This window comes from Amaranthus tricolor, chromosome 2, assembly GCF_026212465.1.
Source record: "Amaranthus tricolor cultivar Red isolate AtriRed21 chromosome 2, ASM2621246v1, whole genome shotgun sequence".
NCBI lineage: Eukaryota > Viridiplantae > Streptophyta > Magnoliopsida > Caryophyllales > Amaranthaceae > Amaranthus > Amaranthus tricolor.
In genome coordinates this window covers 40,619,123-40,640,486 of record NC_080048.1, presented here as the reverse complement: position 1 = coordinate 40,640,486, position 21,364 = coordinate 40,619,123, and the positions used below count along the sequence as shown (strand labels likewise).

Genomic DNA, 21,364 nt, shown 5'->3' with positions numbered 1-21,364 from the left:
CATCTATTCGAGTTCACAACATTTTGAATAAATTAGTTAGAACCTACAAAACTTTGACTAAAAATTAATTCGGGTTAAGTTGATTTTAAACAGATCAAGTTTAGTTTCATGTCTTATTCGGGACGAATATGAATCACTTTAGTAAATAGGTTCGGAAAATCTCGATTCTTAGTTATGTCAGTTATCAAAATCGATCGCACTTTGAATTTAATTTTCTAATTTTCAATTATCAACCAATTCCGATGTAACTTCGGTTCAAATATTTTCGAATCAACACAATCAATAAAAAACATTTTTAGGTCGAATAACTTTGATTTCCATTTACTTACATAACTCTACGAAAGTCCATGATGCATCCTTCAAAACATTTGATGTACACTTTACTTTTAATTTTCTATAGTTAATGTCAACTAACTTAACTGATAAAGTCACAAAATAATACTCGTAAAATAACAAGCTAGATAATAATTGATAACCAATCGCACCCGTTTTAGCCTAAAATAACATACCGATCCAAATTCCAAATCACGATCTAGTAAAAAAGATGTGATTTGTATACAACAATAACAAAATCGATCTAAAGGACCAAGTGAGTGACCAACCGCAAATATTTGAAAGAGAAAGACAACGTAAGTTACATCCAACTAACCGCCTGATCGACGAAGTTCAAACCAGCCGATGCAAACTCATTGTTGAATCCAATACCAATGCTAGCCCAAAACCGCCAAGGCGCCAACCTAACTAGTAGTCCAGTACTACAAATATGAAAATGAAGAAAAAGAGAAGTTGTATCTTATACATTAGTGAAGACTACCTTTAATACTTCGTCAGATGCACACAAACAATATACAATAGGCCAAATAATCCGTAAATTATTGAAACTAATTTTATAAAATATCAGCAAAATAGTCAGATATTACAACTATTCTTACGAGTTTGTATATTTTCCATATAAAGCCATAACCAAATCCTCGCATGAAGCTGCACATTAAACAAAGCAAATATCAACATTAGATATAACAAATCATATTAGATACAAGATTATGTATGTAAGACTTGACTCGATCCTAATATGAAGCAATTTACGTTTTCCTATTCAATCAGGACAACATTCCACCATCTCGATGCCATTAAGTGGATCTCACCTAGTCCTAGGGTGAGATTCAGGTTGGTGGGTCAGACGTACGCAACTTTACCCTTGTTATTAATGGTAAAGAGGTTGTTAATGACTCACCCTTCAATAGGCAAATACCATCTGAAAGTTTCCATATTTAAATAAAAGGTACACATAATTTGACTTGATCCAGATATAAAACAATTCAAGTTTTCCTATCCAATTAATCAACAAATATTATCCCCGTGTTTCACTAGTATGTTTAGCATATGGAAATTGAGCAAACCATCGCCGTTACCTAAATGAACAACGATGTCTTGCCCTTCAGGAACATAGCAGTAAGCATGGTAACACAGTCGGGCAACTAAATGGAATATGACTTGGTTCAACAACAAATGAGAATTTGCATCTACCTAGCTTCACGTAGTCAGCAGACTTGCCCGACACGTACATAAAGTATCTGCCCCAAGTCTAATCCAAGTTAACCCAAATCAATCCAGCAACAATTAGTCTAAGATTCGCAGAAACCACAGGAAGCAGCACAAGAAGAAATGAAAAATGAAATCTTTAACAACTATCCTTTGTTTTTTTCTAATAGCTACCCCTATACTTCATTAAATACTATCCTCAACTTCCTTTTAAAAGCTACACTCCTCCATGGCTTCGTCCCTTTCGAGTTAGTTATATTTTCCAATTTTGTCCACAACTCTGATTTTGACACATTTTCTTTATAGAAATATCTGCACCACTTTCAATAATTCTCATGCACACAATTTTTTTCTATTTTAATACCATTCGGTATCCACACCAATTTTAATTTTGCTTTAATCTCCCAACAACCGAACCAGAAATTATTTTTGTGAGCAAACACAGAGGGACACAGGGAAATACGTAATATGTTCTATAAAACAAACAGCAAAAGGATATCCACATCATACCTGCTCAACAATTGCTTTTTCTTGGTAATTAGGCTTCTTAAAATTTATCGTCCCCAAAGCTGCCAAACCGATTTGAATTAGCATTTCTGCTCTGAGTAGAACGACCATCACCGAAATTACCAAAACCACCGGATTTGTCTGTCCTCCCAAAGTCACCAAATCCCCCACCACGGGTTTGGCCATAATTGGACCTACCAAAATTTCCACCTGAACTATATTCACCACCTGATCTTGAAAAACCACCAGATCCAGAACCTCGCGATCCTCCAAAATTCATATTGCCATAATTACCAGGTCGTCTAGAATAGGAATCCCCACCATAACCGCCAGAATTGTAATTCCCATATCCTCCTGAACGAGTGAAACCAGAGTTCCCGAATCTATTGCTCCCACCCATGCCCATTTGCATCGAGGTACCATCAGAAGCAACTGGAGGAAGCTGAAAAAGAAACTTAAAGTCAGTAATCTATTGCATATACATAATGTTAAAGTTGTAAAATGACGAAAAAGATGGCAGCAAAAGTGAAATCAAAATCAGAATCATTTTTATTCTCTATACAAAAATTTAATGCAATTTAATTTATCTAACTGGACTAAGGATCAAACATTTTTTGACTCCATAGTCCATACAATATTTTAGAAGTGCGGATTTTTTAGGATCTTATGAGTCATTCATAATGAAAGCAAGAGGAATATCATCAAAATAATACTAAAAGTTATACAAGCAAGGAGAAATATCATATAGGTTTGTTCCTAATCCATTTGTAAAGACTACCATAAACATGAAAATTTCCAAGAAGTAAACTGCAAGTTTAATGAAAAAGGACACCAAGCACGTTTCTACAATACTATTGCAGCGAGATTTGACTACAAATGATCATCAGTTCAAGAAACAAGCTCCAATTGACAAAGATTGATAAAGCTATACTAAATAGCGACTTTCAAAAAACTCAAAATTCGGGTAATTTATGTATATATGAGTCAGCCTCAGGCCAACAATGGCCGATCAGCCATGAACATGGAAAACCAGACAAAGAGAAATAGTACTATACTGCAGCCATACGAAATTAACATCAAAGTTATTCTTCTGCCTCTAGAGAAGCTTCCAATACTTGGCAAGACAGGGCATAAATGTACACAGCCTTACGCATGCAATAATAGACCCTCTCACATTGCAATGCATGTTCACTTTCAAACTATATAAGGACATGATATCTAATAAGTCATTTTCATATATACTTCCCCAGTAAGCAATGACATCACAGTAAAGCAAATAACATCACAAGAAACACCAACCTCATGGAATCTACATCCGACATCACGCTGAATAATCTGCAAGGCTCTTCTTTGATCACTTGAATAAAGGGTAATTGCAGTTCCTTTTTTACCAGCACGTCCAGTTCGACCAGAACGATGGACAAAATTCTCAGAATTTGTAGGGAGTTCATAATGTATAATCTAGTAAAAAAAAAAAAAAAAAAAAAAAAAAAGATTACAAAGTTGTTAATATAATTGAGATGAAACAATTAATTAAGATGAATATCTCAAAATTTCAATCATTTCTAAAACTTGGTAAAAAAAAGTTAAGCAGGAAGCTTTACATTACGTGAACTCATAAAAAGCGATTTAGTTCACCACAGGTCCACAACACATGAGACCAAGGTCATTCAAGAGCTAGCACTAACAGCAAGAAAAATATTCAAAAGGCCATTTGGCTAGCCCCATCTTGATTTCAAACTTTTTAGCTTAAGGCCATGTTGATTAGGCAGCACAAAGTCAAATTTTCTGCCTAGCAAGATTTCAAAGAAACATAACTCAAAAACTACCATGCACATGATCAACCTATTGAGATTCCTAGTAATCACAAAAAACAACTTGAACACAAAGTCAACTACAAAATGAGAACTATTGGTCCATTGGCACAACACTTTCCCACATAACTTCTATTGGCAAAAATTGGTCCCTAAAACCACAATTTTGTCTAACCAAATTGACCAATAGTAGCCAAGAAGCATGTATTCCAAAGCTTATGTAGGATATTGTTAAGCCTGAAGCCATAAAATTTCATCCCCAAGAAATCACAAATATGTCGTGGAGCAATCCAAGATTCCTCTTTGATGACAAAGAGTATCCCACAATACTCTTGCATAATCACAGTGAAAAAACAAATGATCATTGAACTCCAAACTTTTATGGCACATTACACACTAATTAGGGTTGAGAGCCAAATTAGGATGAGTCTAAAGACTTTCCAAGTGTTTAGTTTGCCAAAGCCACAAGCCATGCCAAAGTCGTAACCTTAAAAGGCAATTTAGCCTTCCAAATAAAATCGACTACCAACACAAGATCATTATTTTGCATTGGACTCACTAATTATGGGTAGAAAGAGGCACATAAGAAACATTTAGCAAGACCAGGAATCCAAATTCATTCATAGAAGGTTGAACAAAGTGAAGAACTGATAATAAAAGTGATATAGTATCTACATCTCTTTCAAAGTGGGCATTACGAAGAAAGAGGGATCATGATGGAGCTTCGCTCATTCCATCCCAAGAGTAAAAAGATACTATCGGGGTTAAATGAGGGAGGATAGACATTATAGTCTAAGAAAACCCAACAAGCCCAAAAGAGAATTTCATCCCTCAATCCAATTTTAAATCTAGTTAACGCCAAGAATTTGGAATGTACCTATGACATAGCTATCCAAGGACTATTCCATGAAGAGATAGATTTTAGAGAGTTAGAACAGAAGAGAGAATATGAAGGATAATGAAGTTTAGTCTAAGGACCGCTTTCATCAAATGCCTCCCAACTAGTTATGGTGGTCATAGAGGTTGAGGGGATACTTAATTGTGGATGTGGAATTTGTTGGAGAATCCATCATTTGAATTTCATTTTTTCTATCCATTAAAATACTTTAACATAAAGAAAAAAATGCCTACGACTAATTTCCCTATTGAACTTAATCCCCAATTTCATAGTCACCGAAATAACTTCCTTAAATTTATTCTTTGTCCTTATAAATTAGAACTATTTATATTTAAGTGTATCTCATTTACTTCGCACAATTTTCTTTTTTGGTAAGAGTACTACATTTTTTTTAATCTCATCTACAAACTCATTCTTTCTAGTTCATCCCATCTGCTCATTTCTTCCATTCACTTGTGTTTTATCTTAATCTTTAACTAAAAGTTAATTTTACAACTAAAAAAGGGATGCAATTTTACACGAATGAGGGAGTAACTTGAATCTAGGCAAGGCCTAAGGGAAACTGGGTCCCAATTACTAATTCCCTTTCATGATCCTGCATACCAAAGCAGCACGAAAGTAACTTGCAACCTGTGTTCCACCATGAAAATAATGCTAGAGTTTGTTGCAATGGTCAATTATGCTAAACTACAATATGACTTTCAGAGAATCCACAACTAATATTGCTTTCAGAGATAACATGCTGACAAAGTAACTTCAGAGGAGGCCACAAGTAGCAACAAATTTTAGCAGTACCAAAACTTTCAATTTCAGAAGCTAAAAAGTAACTACCAGATCAACATTTGGAATGTCAAGACCACGAGCAGCAACATCAGTGGCAACCAAGATATTGATGTTTCCGTCCCTAAACCGTTTAAGCGTTCTCTCCCTCTGACCTTGAGCGATATCCCCATGTAAGGGTTCACATTTGTAGTTTTTACTCCCCAATGCAAAAGCTAAATTATCTGCATCACGTTTGGTTTGGGTGAAAACAATAGTTTTCCCTCCATTTGCATGTTCCTAGAGCAACGTAGAACTCAGTAAACAGATTGAAAGACAGATATCTTCATCGAGATAATTAAGTAAAATGAGAAATCAAAAAATATACAAAATTACCGTTACAAGAGGCCCAATAACACCGGCTTTTGAATGATGATCCACTAGAACTGAATGCAAAGCTATTCCTTCGGCTAGCTTCTGATCTGAATCTCCAACCTACATACGATTAACACAATAAACCCCTCAAACAAACAAACAAGACTTGAGCTTTTCAGCAACATAAGCACCAATACTATATCCAGCATGAAATGAAACACAGAAGGAATGTTCCCTCTCTTTCCCAACAAATCTATTGAGTCCCTCACCATCATTAGTTTCATCTACCCTTACACTAGTGGGAGACAAATTCAACAAGAAAATAGCTCACTCAAATTCTACATTGAATACTGAGCAATCTAAGTCATAAACTTATTCTATAATAGACAGCATAAGCAATTAATTTAGTAATTTCAATCTTACAAGATCAATCATCAATGGGTCTTTCAAGTATTTTCTAGTCAGATTCATGATTGAATGCGGCATTGTAGCAGAGAACATCAAAGTTTGGCGCTTTTGTGGCAGTTTCTCTAATATAACCTCCACATCCTCCTCAAATCCGATATTAAGCATCTGATCAGCCTCGTCCAGAACAACAAACTGAACTTGGGACAGATTCAAAGCCCCTCTCTTTATCAAATCAATCACCCGACCAGGGGTTCCGACAATCACATCAACACCGCGGCTGAGTGATTGCATTTGTCTACCAATTGGAGTACCCCCATATACACACAAAGTGTCTAGCTTTGAAGATTCGTAAAACTCCTTCTCAACCTGCCGAGCAAGTTCTCTGGTTGGGGCTAACACCAAAGCCAGAGGATCTCTCCCAGCCCTGCAAGTGAAACATAAACAAAGGAAGACATTGGAATAACTGAAGGAAACTCAACACAAATACTCAGCGACTTGCAGTAAACAAAAAGATTACATGACTTCAGTCAAGCAGCAAAACTAAGATAGTAAAATTCCCTGATATTATAAAAGTAAGCATACCCATTCTTAGCATTATGGCGTGTAATTTTATCCAAAATTGGAATCCCAAAAGCAAGGGTCTTTCCTGTCCCTGTTTTCGCACGGCCAATCATATCACGGCCTTGCATTGCAGGTTCAAGAACAGCTTGCTGCAACCAGAAAAACATTAGTCCCTCTTCTATTTACAAAACTAGTTTTTGCATCAAAGTACCATGAACAATTAAGTCGACTAACAAAATATTATCATTCTGGGGATTGCTCCTCAATAGAAACAAATGTATAATGAGATCTCCCGTAGTACAAGTTATCCAACAAAAAAAAAAGGGTGATGCACGAGAAAAATCAAAGCTCTCCCCTAGTACATAACACAAATTATTTTAGTCAAGATCCTAAAGCATATATGTAGTACATAACACAAATTATTTTAGTCAAGATCCTAAAGCATATATGTAGATGAACCAACCCCCCCCCCCCCCCCCCCCCCCCAACTCACCCAAAAAAAAAAAAAAATTTGCATACCTAAGGTCTGTAATTGTCATCATTAATTAAAATGACAACCAAATCATTTTGTTACTGTGATGAAAAACAGGAAGCGTAAGAAATGGAAATTCTTTGTTAACAATTAGTATTTAAAAATCAACAAGACACATGCGCACTAAACAACTAAAGCGGTTAGCCAATTACTAAGCATGTGTCCTCTTTCTAAATTATAATTTTGAGAAAAAGGAATTGTTATGGTTTGACTTACAGCAAGAGATTCAAGCCAATATTTAGGTGTATGTCCATAAACAATTTTTAGGTATTCATTTATCATTGTGATTACTAAACCATGCAAAAGCATGAATGATGAATCATCAATTAATGAATTTCATACAATAATGCCAAAGCCTTAATCCCAAATATTGGGATCCACTACATGACCCATAAATAGTCATAATGGCCATCCACATAAATAATCCTTCTTCATTCCTTTTGATTATCTACCATCTCAACCCTTTCATATAATTTTCCACTTCTTTCCATCAAGTATCTTTGGTCTACATCATAGAGTAAAAACAAGGCCGTATCGTATCGCATCGGCTGCGTTGTAAAGGTTTTCAAAATAAACAAACCGATATTTCCCGTTATAAAGGTTTAAAAAAATCGCGTTTTGGGATATCTTATAGTTTTGACTGATATTTAGGCGATATGATAACCGCATCAGCGTTCCGTTGCCGTGCTCATTACCGTTCTATGGTCTACATCTCCCTTATTTTAAAGCTCCTAGATAACAACGCATATCATTGCTTTTTAAAATTTATTCGTATCCTATGTATAAGTGGTAGTAAACACATCCATTAACCAATTTATAATCTTCTCTGAAGAAATATAAAAGCAGGGCAAACACAACAATTACATCAAACTAAGCAGTAAGCATAATGATCAACATAAACTAAAACCCAAATTTCATCAACTTACTAAACAGATAATCCATTACAATAAGATTCTTGTTAAGCATAAATTTGTAACGAATGTCATTCCCTTATTAAAATTACCTGAATTGGAAATAGTTTAGTGATTCCTCTAGTAGCCAAACAAGAAACAATATCCTGATGAACATTAAGCTTAGAAATTTCAAGACTTTCATCTCCTTTGCTCTTATCATCATAAGAATCATCCGAAACAGCAAAACCAGCAGCCTGGGAAGCAAAAGATGCGCGAAATTCCATACGATAATTCATATTACTCATTTCTTCAAAACATGATTTGAATACAGAGTTGGATTCGATATTATTTCCAAGAAAATGCGAATTTTTGACTGTTGAAAATGAGATTGATTGATTAGAATGGATTAAAGATGTTACAGCGGCGATAACACGCCTTGATGTAAGCGAGTATTGCCTTCTGAGAAGCATCGCAGTCGCCATTTTTGTCCGATGAACGAGGATGAAGAAACCCTAGTAATCGGAGATTAGGGTTTTAGGAATCACGAAGGGGAAATGAATATCAAGTAAAACCCTAGAGGGTTTAAAGGATAGCCGCACGTTATTTTTATCTTATTATTATTTCACATTTTTAATTGTGATATTTTAGCTTACATTTTTATCATTTTTATAAAATATAAATTTACTCCCTCCATTCATAATCAAAGTTATCCAACTTTTTTTCATATTTTTCAAATATAATTTGAGTCTTAATATATATTAAATTTACTTTATTAAAAATATATAATAAAATTCCATACGAATTTAAAATTATGTTATCTAGATATATTTTAACTTCTTTACTAAAATATATTTAAATAAATTTTAAACATAACCAGCAATATGAAACGAAGTAAGTATTAGTTTTACTTGTGTACTTTTATATATCATATATATGTGAGTCTATTCCCATTATATTGCTCAAAAAAAAATAATTCTCACTTTGCATTATGTGGAAAACTATTTCCCACATTACCGTCCATGTCAGATTTTTTTTTTTTTTTTAATAAAACCACTACCTGAAATGGCGGTTTTGTTAAGAGATCTGAACTAAACCGCTACTTGAAATGGCGTTTTGTGGATTTTATTTTTTTTAAAAAAAAAAAAATAGTAAACCGCCACTTGAAGTGGCGGTTTTGTAGTAGTACAAAACAATATTTTTTTTTTTTTAAATAAAAAGTAAGATAACCGCCACTTCAAGTGGCGGTTTTGTAGTAGTACAAAACATTATTAAATTTTTTTTTTTTAAAAAAAAAAAAAGTAAGCAAACCGCCACTTCAAGTAGCGGTTTTATAGCAGTACAAAACAGCATGTCATTTTAATTTTTTTTTTTTAAAAAAAAAATTAATAAGCAAACCGCTACTTCATGTGGCGGTTTAGTGCTTAAGGCAAACTGCCATCTCAAGTGGCGGTTTTGTCTGAAAAAAAAAAAAAAAAAAATTCTGTCGTGGACGGTAATGTGGGAAATACTTTCCCACATAATGCAAAATGAGAATTATTTTTTTTTTTGAGCAATATAATGGGAATAGACTCTATATATGTAAATATAAAGATATTTTACATCAAATATATACATTGACTTTCGTATTTTGGAAAATAGAGATTAATACAAGACTTGATAATTCAACTTAGTAAATGTCTGTTGAAAGTTAAACCCAAATTTCCATTATTCTTATATAACCACACCAATAACATATATCCATTGAAAATATATTCAATCTAAATGAAAACGTTTATTTATTGACCGAGAAGCATTTGATTGAAAATGTATTCACATGTGTAAGGCGTTCTAAGACGAATCTTTTCCCATAATATTGCCCCCAAAAAAAATAATTTCCATTTTAGGTATTATGAGAAAGTATTTCCCAACATATCGTCCACGTAGGATGAGTTTAAAAATATATATATATATATATTTTTTAATATAACCGCCACATGAAATGGCGGTTTTGTTTAGGAATCTGAACTAAACCGCTAGATGAAATGGCCGTTTAGATGAATTTCAGTTTTTTTTTTTTAAAAAATATATGGAGCAAACCGCCACTTGAAGTGGCGGTTTTATGGTTGTACAACACTAGTGGAAAAAACCTCATTTGCTGTGATTTTTTGGCCATTATTTGTTGTGGTTTTGGCCCCAAGCAATAGTAGTAGCAGCAAATGGCCTACTTTAGATGCTGCGGTTAAACACCGCAGCAAAAAAGGGGATTATTTGCTGCGGTCAGCACCCAAAACCGCAGCAAATGATAAGCAGCAAATACGTTTTTTTCCACTAGTGCAAAATGCCAGTTTCTGTTTTTATTTCTTCACTTCATTTCATTTGCCTCCTTCTCAAGCTGCTGCCGGTTCTTGTTTAAAAAAAATTCTTCAATTCTCATTTACTTCATATTTACAATTCCTCTCATTCAACTAAATTAATCAACTACATTCTCATCTTCTCCTTCTTTACTTGGTTCATTTTCATCATCATTTAAGGTATTAATATAAACCCTAATTTATTTCAATTTGCAAATTGAATATTTTGTTCATTATTGTTGTCATTTGAAGTTATAAATACGTTGATTGTTTGTTACATTCTCTTGATTTCATGATTTAAGCTTACATTTTACACATTTGTAGTTGAATTTTATGATTTGGTTTGTATGCATATAAAGTGTTTGATGAAATGCTTCAATGAAAGTTTATTACTTTATTGCGTTAGTTTAATGGTTTTAGTATATATTGATGGTATTTTTAGCTTTATATTTGAATTGAAAGTTCTAACAAGTGTTCTAATACCTTAATATGAGAAATTCTTGTATTCACATTTACACTTCCCTTACTCATAATCAACAATAAAGTGTATGTGAAATCACATGAAAAACATGTTTGTGTTTGCAGAATATGGATCATTATCCCGTTATAGTGTATTAGGGTGGGGAAGTAAGTTATATTGGATCTGATGTTGTGTATAATGGAGGATTAAATACAGTGATGTTTATCCATCGTCAGAATACTAATTTTGAGGTGTTTCATACAAAATCTATGATGTAATTGGTTGTGATCACAACTCTTTTATGTTAAAAATGTAGATGAAATACCCGGTGACTGGGGAAAATGTATTAGTCCCGATTAAAAATGATGAAAGCATAAGTGCTCTTGCTTATGCGGCATCACAAGCCCCTGGAACGGCAATGAAGGTTTATGTTGAATTGGTTGCAAATCTGGATAAGCTTACCTCTAATGAGCACTTGGATGAGCTTACCTCTCCAACTCATTCACGTGGCATTGGTGGTGGTGTAATGAACACCTTCTCCACGAGTCACTTGGGTAGGTGTAATGCGAACGAGATTGATTCTTTAGATCAGGAGGATGAGCATATTGATTCTGATTCAGAGGAGGATGATGAAAAAAGAGAAGCTCTAGATGCAGCGATTAGAGATGGTGCTCCATCTCAAGACTGGCTTAGAATTGATGAGGTTGATCAAGATTAATTGATGCATGGATGACCTGGAACGATGACAACTCCATGAATGAAAATGGAGACTTTAGGATAGGGCAAGAGTTTAGCTCTTTAGACCACCTTAAGAAGAATGTTAAAACATAGGCGATTTCTAACAATAGAAATTTCCGTGTAATTGAGTCGGAGCCTTCAAAGTACGTTATCCAATGCACTAATGCGGAGGATATAGGTTGTGAATGGAGGATGCGAGCTGTTATGACCGCAATGGGATCATTTAAGATAGTGCGATATAAGGGTCATAATCAAGATTGCTCAGTACATTACAGTGACGACCATCCCCTCATTACTTTTGAATTTGTTGCTGATCTTATCGTGGATATGATCAGAGTTGATCCAGCGTTTAAGGTGAAGTAAAACGTTAATTTTGTAAAAAATAAATACGGATTTGTTATAACATATAAGAGAGCTTGGTTGGCCAAAAATAAGGCTATAACAAAAGTATTTGGGGATTGGGATAGCAGGAAAAGGGGGAAAATCCTATATGGTTGACCTCACAGCAACATCATGCTCCTGTTAGAAACCAACCATCTTCAAGTTACCGTGCTCACATGTTCTTGCAGTATGTCGAGCTCGTAACATATCGTACGATGCTTTTGTGGACCCTTCGTTTCTCATTACAAAATACGTATCGACATATAAGAAGACTTTCATGCCTGTTCCAGACATGTTCACCTGCGATTCTTGGAACGGTCCTACAGTTGTTCCAGATCCCTCAACGAAGCGTGGAAAGGGTCGTCTGCGATCAAATCATATACGGAACGAAATGGATGCACCGTTGACGCGTCCTCGTAACACGTGTAGCTTTTGTGGATTTAGTGGTCATAATAAGAAAACATGCCCTCGAAGGTCAACAAAGTATGTTTTTTTTAATATTTTGTAATATCATGTTGAGTCTGATAATATTTATATGATTTTTATAACACTTATGTATGTAACAGCGATCATGGCGATGCCAGGCCCAGTTGATCCATCAGTGCTATGTCGCCATTCATTCCTCCAGCTTCCATCACCACTCCTCCTCCACATCTATCGCCTCCGCAAAGGATCATCACATATCAGCGTGCTAGTCAACGACGAGCTCCTGCTCTTAATGTCATTGCGGAGGTTGACGAGTTCACACCATCATCATCCATCGGTGCACAAAACAAAAGGGGCCGAGGGTTGTAGTCTAACAAACTTTGTATATTCTTTTATGATTTGAACTTCTAGTATGACTTTCCATGATTGTAATATATCTTCGCATTGTTTTCATAATTAATTTTTTCAAATCAAGCTAGTTCGTAATTGATTATTATGGAATAGATGGTATTGAACTAGTTTAATGCAGGTTGCGTTCACTATTTAGGGGAAATGAAAAAAAAAAAATTGCAGGCTACAAGCAAACCATCACATGAAAGTGGCGGTTTACTAGGGACCAAACCGCCACATGAGATGGCGGTTTGCTTTGACCGAACCACCACTTCATGTGGCAGTTTAGTGCTTAAGGCAAACCGCCATCTCAAGCGGCGGTTTTGTCTGAAAAATAAAAAAAAAACAAATTTCCACGTGGACGGTATTGTGGGAAATACTTTCCCACATAATGCAAAGTGGGAATTAATTTTTTTTTTAGCAATATTATGGGAAAAGACACTTGCCTTAGTAATCACCTCGCACATTTCTATCAAGGCACGCAAACCTACCGTCATAGATCTAAAACTTGATGCAAGAATCGTACTACTTAGTTACGCGGTTGTGTCTTCATAGTTCATACTATATAATGACATACTTATATATAATGAAATAACGTATATTCTACTATTTTTTTTAAATTTGTTATTAAAAGTGATATATTATGAGAAAAAAACGTCAATTTAATAGCAAATTTAAAAATACAAAAAGAGTATATTATTAATATGTTGTGATGAGAGAAAACATTTGAAAGGGTTGCAAACGAAAGTTGCACTAAACAAAAAGTGACTATCATTTTGTTTCAAAAAACAATCACTTTAAATCAACTTATAGAAGCAATCATGCAAACTAGCTAATAAACATATAATGACTTTCCAAGAAAAGCTTAACTATATTCTTTAAAGTCGCATTTAAAATATCATCATACACAGAAAATAACTTCCGACATTGTCTTTGGTTACGATTTAACAAAAACAAACATGCACATGTCACAACGTACAAACTAAAACTATTCCAAATTACACATAGTACGACTAATATTGATACTAATAACAAAATCTCGATCATATAAACTAGCTTTCAAGGGTTAGATGATGAGGTATGCTTGAACTTGTTCTCATTAGCAAGTTTGAAGACTTTGGCTTGAGCCGCGGCTGCTTGATCAGAGTCGAGGGAGGCAAGGAAGAAGTTTTTGACTTGGTGGGGGGAGAAAGGGAAATACTTAGAAGCCCTGGAATTAAGTAAAGCAGCAGTGCCTTCCCTGTAAAGGGATCCATACCCTTCATTTGTAGGGTTGGTAAGAACTTGTTGTAGACTTGTTGTTGAACTTAGTCCTGGCAAAGTTGTTACCCCCCATAATCCTCCTATTGTGGCCCACCACCCTAGTACCCCCAAATATTAGGGCAGGATTCTTCCCCCAAATACTGAATAAATATACAAATTAAATATGTAACACACGATGAGTACGTGATACATGACAATATATAACTTTAATAATAATAAATTTCAATAAATATTTCTAATTATGCGTGAGTTGAGTAAGAAAAGGGTCATTACAAACATGTTCGATCGAGTATTATGAAAATGGAAGATATAATGAAATGGGTTGGGTTTGTTCGGTCCAACCCGATTTCTTACGATGAAGGGGTGAATCAAGGTCTGCATACAACCCGGAGCAAATATATGCACGGGTGAAGCCATAATATAAAAGTTAAGGGGTCGAGAATATCAAAATGTTGATCTTTACCATTAAACCACCAACTTTCTATTACTCTTATAATAATTAATATTAGTAGTATATAATTTAAAATATGCAGAGGCTAAACTAAAAAAATAAACTATATATGTAAATGTAAACATCAATAGTTAATTGCGGGGTCGAGCCCCCTGTCGGCCCCAACGTAGCTTAATTTTATTATCGATAATCTTTATTAAATTAGTTATTAATTTTGATATAGTTGAATATTTATATTTTTCTTATTAGCTTTTTGTAAATAACAATTAAACAAGTAGTATAGTTATAAGATATGGAGTACAATTAAATAAGTAAGAATAATTATTAAATATGATTAAACTAAAAAAAGTACTTACGTGCATGGAAAAGGTGGATTATTAGGATCATAAGGAGTAAGAGGAGACCCTGGAGTATAAGGTGGAGATTGAACAATTGGAACCATTGGAGGTGAAGGCACCAAAGGGGAACTTGGAGGATAATAACCACCACCGCTGCCGCCACTAGAAGGCGGTGGTGAATATGACGGTGGAGTGTTGATTACCGGTGTTGGGGTCAAGGGAGTTGGAGGATAATAACCACCACTGCCGCCGCCAGTAGGCGGTGGTGAACATGGTGGTGGAGTGTTGATTACCGGTGTTGTAGTCGTTGGAGGATAACCACCGCCACCACTAGAAGGCGGTGGTGAACATGATGGCGGAGTGTTGATTACCGGTGTTGGAGTCGATGGTGTTGGAGGATAACAACCACCAGCACCACCACCACTATAAGGCGGTGGTGAACACGACGGTGGAGTGTTGATTACCGGTGTTGGAGTCGTTGGAGTTGGAGGATAATAACCACCACCGCCACCACTAGAAGGTGGTGGTGAACATGATGGTGGAGTGTTGATTACCGGTATCGGAGTCAACGGAGTTGGAGGATAATAACCACCACTACCACCGCTAGAAGGTGGCGGTGAATTATACGATGGTGTCGAACCACACGGAGAATTTCCGCCACCGCTAGGAGGATTAGTGGGTGTATGTCTTGGAGGTTTATGGTGGCTACCACCACCTCCATGGTGAGGAGTAGGTTTAGGTGAAGGGTAGTATCCACCGCTGCCGCCGACATGCCCACCGCTACCACCACTTCCTCCACCTCCACCGCCACGTGTAGGTGGGGTATTACAATTCCTTTGGCTCTTAGAGTTGTGCTTGTGGGAAGATCTTTGATGACCTATATGTACAAAAGTGTATGCTTGTAATTTTCTCTAAAATTAAGCATTATTTGTGATAAATAAATAGCATGCATGTATGAATTATGATGTTGTAAGAAATATTTTAATTTTTAGAATTTTAATAAATTCCAAGAAAGAAATAAATAGTTATTTAATGACCTTGCAAAACTAAATATATAAACTTATACAACTATATGAATTAAGTATTTGAAATACTATTCTAATTAGTTTGAAGATATATATAGCCCTATTTTTCAACTTTTAGATTTGTCTCTTAAATTTTTTTACTCTTTTTTGTTGTAATTTACTACAAGTTATTAATAACTATAATTAAATATGAACATGCCATCAACACACTCATTTTGCATCATTTTAAATTACGATGTGAACGTTTTTTTCTTCTAAATAATGTAAATGAGTGGGATAGATGAGTCTTACTTTTTAAAAAAAAAATTATCATGCATATGTAAATGTTTTAATTTCAAAAAAAAATTAAAATTTATTGAGATGCAGCTAAGCAAGAAATACTTATCTGATCTAATGACCTTACAAAATCTATTCTAAGCTTTAAAATACAGACCTATCTTTTCACTTTTAATTTTGTCTTTTTTTATTCACACGTTTTTGTGTAATTAAATCACTTTAATTAATAATCTTTTAAACAACATAACTCTATATAATGATACAAAAGTTGGCACATGTTAAGAAAACTTTTACCCACTTATGCACGTATAATAAGTGAAAAAATAAGGATAGACATACATCAATAATTAATTTAATAAACTATTTTAATACAAATAAATTAATTAATTTTTAAAACTTAATAATTCATGGCATTAATGAAGGTCATATTTAGTGAAATACCCATAATTATACACTAATTTTATAAAACATAGTGTTATTAATTAATAGAGTTTCAAAAATTAATCAAATTTTGTCTCAATAAAAATATATATATATTTTTTTCTGATAAGATTTTAAATGTAATTCACACTGTCCTTCTCCCCTTCCTAGTCCCTTATCCTATATGTACTCAATAAAATTATTTATAGAGTTCCACTTAAATTTCTATTTTGACAGAATTTATGGAATATACCTGAAGAAGAAGCATGAACATATGGTTCATGGGTTGAAGTAACTTGTAAGACTAAGTTGTTGGTAGAAACCATTACCAATACCATCCATAAAAAGAAGCTTTTGCAAATATTATTTCTCCTCATTTTTCTCACTCTTTTGATGTTTTACTTTCAACAAGTATAGATTATTATAGATTGAAGGAAAAATGAGAGTCAAATTTATATATAATGTAATGTAAAGTAATGGTAGTTAGGTAGCAAAGATTTTAGAAGTAATATTTATTTTTACGATGTCTTTTGAAATAGGATTTTTCAAAAAGATAAAAAGATTTCCACTTAAAAAAAAATAATTCAAGATAAAATGTATTGTAACATTATATTCTAAAATTACATCAAACATAAGAAAAGTTTACAAATAAATCACTTGAAAAGGTTGTTTAAAATCGGACCTAAATAGCACCATTTAATATTTGAGCCCATTTATATTTTAGGATTGATCGACTTTACCCAAAATGTGCTAAGAATTGGCCCTGGTGGTATATAAATACTAGTCTGTCAATTTTACTTTTTTCCATTTAACTATATTTTTGAAAATATTTTAATTAAATTGGACAAATTTTGAGATGAGACATATTAAATACAAGGAGGTAGATATGTGTATGATTCATATGAATTCAGGTTAGTTGATGTGTTGTGGCAGGCTGCATTTATATTCTTCATTTATGGTCTTTACTTCGTTCATTTCCTTTCTTGTCTTTCTTTGCATGCATTGTTTATCTCTATCTACTTTTATGTAATTAGCCTTTATTAACTTTTGACAAGAAGGTTAAAAAACAATTTAAATAGTAGAAAATTTAAAAATAAGAGAGAAAACAGATTAAAATATGGTAGTGTTATATTTAAAAATAAAAATGAAACAAATTTATTAAAACAAACTAAAATGAAAAATAAAATAAATATAAAATAAGAGAGTATGTTACGATTTATTTAAACATGTGTATATCTTTCAAGTGTGTACGCCCATTTGGTTATTTGTAGACGTGACATGATACAGTTTGGGTTAGAAGATTGAAGTTTAGACAGATGTATAGAAAGAAGGAAAAGAATACTATTATCTGATTGAATGACCAGAAAAAATACAGCATATATATAAGGGAGTTAGTTATATGTTTGGTTAAACAAGGTTTAAAATAGAAGGACAAAACAAACAAACTAAAATACATCAACCATATTATGTAAACCATACACCAATCAATCTTCTGGGGCTTCTGGAGTAGCACTGATAGCTTCATCATGACACCTATGTGAAATCTGAGATATATGTTGGTATCAACACATTGTATTGTGAATGAAAATATAAGTTGCAATTACGAGTACAATCTGCATTGCTCATGAATGTAGTTTATGTCAACCGATCCTTGTATTTGTTAGAGTATAAAACATGTCTTGACGCTTTAACTATTATCTTAGACTTTTGACTTAGTTGATTCCTTATTGTAAAATCGAAAGACAATATGACGAAAGGTCACTTAACACTATGTATGAGTAAAACAATAGTCGTATCTACATAGTTCTAACCCAAAGAGTTCTCGTATAAAGGAACATGTTAGAGTATAAAACATGTCTTGAAACTTCAACCGATAGTTTAAACTTTTGATTGAATTGATTCATTGAGATAAACTGTACGCTTTTAGTAAAACTCTTTCTTTTGTAGAAAGTTGGTATTTATAGATAAATAAATAAATCAACAAGCAGACCACAATCTTGTTTAATTGACTTTTTGATAAGGTTATTAATAATTTGTCTTAAAATTTTCTTTCCTCCAAAAGAAAGATAATAGATGACAAAGAAGCTAGAAAGAATATCAATAGTATTAGCAAAGTATTTTGACACCATCGTAAAGGTCATCACCATCTCTATCATCATCATTCTATCATATTCAGTATATCTCGCTTATAATAGCTATAATCAAATTTAGGAAAGGATAGATGACAAACCATACCCTAAGAGAGGTTGTAACTAGTGAGACGTTCGGATCAATATACCATTATAGAGGTGGATACAATAAATCTAAAAACAATTATAACGAAGAATCCTAAAGTATATCATGATCAAAGTACAAAAATTTCAGAAAATTTGCAACTACTTGATGCTGATACTCCATCTCAATTCCCATTTGTAACATCTCCAGTTTGCAATTTCAGTTTTAACCTGCTATTCTAGTTTTTGCCCATATGAACCAGCAAACACACCAACAGTGTAAATGGACGAGTAACCACTAACCACTCACCAGTGCTTCCAATCTCCTGATTCACATTTTCATACTTTCTTTATTCGAGGCAGGGTGAGCATGTACGAGGTCTAAGATTCACATCTTCGTACTTTCTCACATTGGGGCAGGGTGAGCATTGACGAGGTTCCTGGTCAGATAAATCTTAGTGTGGCAGCGAATGACTTATATAGTACCCAAAACTACTACTAGCTGATACATCACAGAAGGAAAATTTCTACAGATGACTACAAGGCTCATTACAGGTCAATTGCTCAATAGGTCTCCCATATTTTGGCCACGATCTTTCTTCCCGGCCAGAATCATCGAGATTTGCAGACCTCTACTGAATGCTTGGTTGAACAGCAACCTTGTTTGGAACTCAGAAACAAATGGGAACCATGACAATACAGCTATAGGCGTAAAAATTATCAGTCCCATCAAATATTCATAGCCTCTAGCAAGCTCCTTAACTGATTCCCAGACTTTCAGACCCTTCAACAAGCCCCTGCATGCTTGTCCAATCTTTGGAAAGGGAAAAAAAATATTAGTTATCCAGGCAAGTGGAAGAAAATTCATTAAAAATCATTGAGCATTTGGCTTGAGAAAGTATAGCAGCTCAAATAAAAAGTCAAACAGGTTAGAGTTCACGTCTTTTTTTTTTTTTTTTTTTTTTGCATGGTTGATGAGGAAATTTCAAAATTGGTTCAAGGGCATATCCTCATTTGATTAGGTGGCATGTACCTATATCAACTAAATCGCTGTATCACCCGTATTGTAAAGGTTTAAATGCGACTGCAATTTAGGCCGAGACACTAGCAAAAACCGTTTTGCGACCGTTACCACAGCCGTAACAGGACCCGTAATTTTGCCATATCTTGGGTGGTGGGGCGAGGGCAATTGACTAGGATCTAAGTTTAACCGTTAAATGTAACCACCACTACTAAAACTCTAATTCATGTAACTTTCTTCTAAACTTTTGAGAAAAATAATTCAAGAAACTATATTGGCGTAGCACTAAGCAACATAGGAAGGATGACTTGTTCTTTCAACTTTTAAGGACTTCAATAGTGTGTCTATAATGTATGAATACACAAACTGAAAAAAAAGTGTCTATAATGTATTATGTATATACACAAATTGGTATAATAAGTTAGAACCATGAAATGAAACTGCAAAGAAAAGTAGTGTATACTTACTAATAGCATAGCCCACCCCGTGGGAAGGAAAGCCAGGATAGAAGCAAACACATCCACTATGGTGAGGTTGCATACGGTAAACAAAACAGTCATTACAGATAGAAAACCGAGGAATAGAAGTCCTTTGAGAATTCTAAACATCAGCTGAAAATCAGTAGCGAATCTCCTCCTTCCCATCGAGACCATCTAATCACTCACAAGTCCATAAAAAGATACATATCAGTAGAATTTCAAATAACTTAATTTCAATGCCAACATACAAATAAAGCCTGTGAAGAGGGTAATATGACGCAAAGCCTCCGCCCACCACGTTGAAGCTTAGCATATGTTCCATTACCCAATACCCATTGACGATGGTATGTAACAATATGAAATAGATTTCAACTATAACTACTACATTTATTATGTTGCATGACATCCAAGCTCTAAATTACATCATTTTATTGCATTGATGGGCCGTTTCATAATTGGTATTGAACGTTGGGAATGATGATGACGTAATGTAATTTAGCTAGAAAAATAACCTTACAAGTTTGAAGTTATGCTTGTCCTACTCCAATAATTTTTTTGTTCACAAAATTAATTCCATCATTACCACTTGAGAAGGTGGTATTCGGAAGTAATGGGAAATTATGAAGCAAAAACATGCTTGAGAAGGAGTTTTATTCCGAATTACATAGCATTTTCAATAAAATTAACACTCATTTTCATTACCACCATAAACCAAACGGAGCGTGAAATTAAAGAGATAATTTGCAAATGTTACCTTCAACACAAGAAGTACAATAGCCATGACCACCCAAGAAAGCGCATAGACCTATCAAGAGAAAATCATAGAAAAGGATCAGGAATTTGTGACTTTCAGCATTATCTAAC

At 34.2% G+C, this 21,364-nt stretch overlaps 3 protein-coding genes across 7 annotated transcripts in view; all 3 read right to left on the bottom strand.

The window, feature by feature from the left end:
• Positions 1-436: 436 nt before the first annotated feature.
• LOC130806113 (DEAD-box ATP-dependent RNA helicase 53, mitochondrial-like) lies at positions 437-8,870 on the bottom strand. The gene is made up of 8 exons (XM_057671046.1): positions 8,400-8,870; positions 6,886-7,013; positions 6,319-6,727; positions 5,917-6,015; positions 5,593-5,820; positions 3,349-3,510; positions 2,053-2,491; positions 437-981 (listed from the first exon to the last, which is right to left on the bottom strand). Exons 1-7 carry the CDS (start codon positions 8,769-8,771, stop codon positions 2,090-2,092), a joined length of 1,800 nt encoding a protein of 599 aa, XP_057527029.1. The 5' UTR covers positions 8,772-8,870; the 3' UTR covers positions 437-981; positions 2,053-2,089.
• Positions 8,871-13,870: 5,000 nt separating this feature from the next.
• LOC130806112 (leucine-rich repeat extensin-like protein 5) lies at positions 13,871-17,283 on the bottom strand. Its single transcript, XM_057671045.1, has 3 exons — positions 17,041-17,283; positions 15,085-15,943; positions 13,871-14,417 (listed from the first exon to the last, which is right to left on the bottom strand). The coding sequence occupies exons 1-3, from the start codon at positions 17,162-17,164 to the stop codon at positions 14,276-14,278; spliced, it is 1,125 nt and encodes a 374-aa protein (XP_057527028.1). The 5' UTR covers positions 17,165-17,283; the 3' UTR covers positions 13,871-14,275.
• A 1,590-nt stretch (positions 17,284-18,873) lies between these two features.
• The window catches only part of LOC130806111 (callose synthase 7-like), a 33,932-nt gene continuing 31,441 nt past the window's right edge, over positions 18,874-21,364 (bottom strand). For 4 of the 5 annotated variants that reach the window (XM_057671039.1, XM_057671040.1, XM_057671041.1 and 1 more), the window contains 3 exons: positions 21,255-21,305; positions 20,489-20,674; positions 18,874-19,814 (listed from right to left, as the gene is read on the bottom strand). In XM_057671039.1, coding sequence (XP_057527022.1) covers positions 19,557-19,814; positions 20,489-20,674; positions 21,255-21,305 — 495 coding nt within the window. In that variant the 3' untranslated portion in view covers positions 18,874-19,556. Of the gene's footprint in view, positions 19,815-20,488; positions 20,682-21,254; positions 21,306-21,364 lie in introns of those variants that run through there. The other variant, XM_057671044.1, reaches the window with a different exon arrangement.